At 40.3% G+C, this 1,100-nt stretch overlaps 1 protein-coding gene across 1 annotated transcript in view; it reads right to left on the bottom strand.

The window, feature by feature from the left end:
* The window catches only part of LOC119585312 (canalicular multispecific organic anion transporter 2-like), a 29,058-nt gene that overhangs the window by 11,300 nt on the left and 16,658 nt on the right, over positions 1-1,100 (bottom strand). The window contains exons 11-12 of the mRNA XM_037933987.1: positions 495-646; positions 3-140 (exon numbers count right to left, since the gene is read on the bottom strand). Coding sequence (XP_037789915.1) covers positions 3-140; positions 495-646 — 290 coding nt within the window. The remainder of the gene's footprint in view (positions 1-2; positions 141-494; positions 647-1,100) is intronic.

The following is a 1,100-nucleotide window of genomic DNA, read 5'->3' as shown; positions in this document are numbered from 1 at the left end:
ACCATGTAGGGCGACGTGAGGAAAATGAAGGAGATGAAAGCCTGGAAATACGCCGACTTCCTCATGACCCGAATCTCGTCCCTCCTGATCTCCTGAACCTGGCGGACGAAGGACGCCTCCCACGCGTACAGCTTCAGCACCTGCGGGAGGGACACGGTGAGGCAGCGTCTCTTGGCGTCTAATATGTTTTTAGATTGACTGCGAGAATGATTTATCTCTTCATTTATTTATATTAGGGATGCATTTGTTCCCTTAGCTTTATCCCATTTTTATAGGGATACATACTCATAATAAAATCGAAATATAAACGAATTTATTTTGAATGCAAACGACATTAAATAATACCGTTTGCTCGTTAACTCTTTTAAAATAATAATGCGAGGTCCATCCAATTCCATTGATGTACACTTCATAACGACAATATATAACTGACGCAGCACAAGAATACAATCAAGATGGAATAAACAAATATCAATTCATTTGTGTCGTCCTACCTTGATCCCGTTAATGATTTCGCTGACCATCTTGATTCTCTTGTCCTTGAATTTCATTTGGGCGACCTGCAATTTCTGAACTTGGTTGGCAATCACGCTGTTGACAGGAATCAGGAGCACCAACACCGCCAGGCCTGCCAACACTGATGGACCTAAAAGCGGCAATGGTTGCAAAGATTACGACTGTCAACGCTAATAAAAGTCTTCATGCCGACAAAGTGAGAATCACAAACATATGTACCCGCCCGGCAATTAAGAATCCATTGATTATAATTATCAATGGGATTAAATAGAATATTGCTATATATATTATTCATCAAGCTAATCTTCCGGTTTTAAGAGATTAAAATTTAAAGCAAATTCTGCTTCAGACTCTCACAAAAATTCAGCATAAGGTATGATTCACAGTCAGGAGGGCACAGTGACACCGAAAAGAACGTTGTTTCCTTATCACTGATGCCAAACAGAACAGCCATGTGTGATTGTGCTGAAAAGACATCTCTGTTCTACGGTACGTGCGTGTACTCGAATGATATTTACCGGGTACTTTTAATTACTTTTCACTGCATTTATCTACTTGTACATCCTTAGATGAAGCTTGACCTG

This window comes from Penaeus monodon, chromosome 19, assembly GCF_015228065.2.
Source record: "Penaeus monodon isolate SGIC_2016 chromosome 19, NSTDA_Pmon_1, whole genome shotgun sequence".
Taxonomy (NCBI): domain Eukaryota; kingdom Metazoa; phylum Arthropoda; class Malacostraca; order Decapoda; family Penaeidae; genus Penaeus; species Penaeus monodon.
The sequence above is the reverse complement of the archived record's forward strand: the minus strand, read 5'-3'. Positions and strand labels throughout refer to the sequence as shown.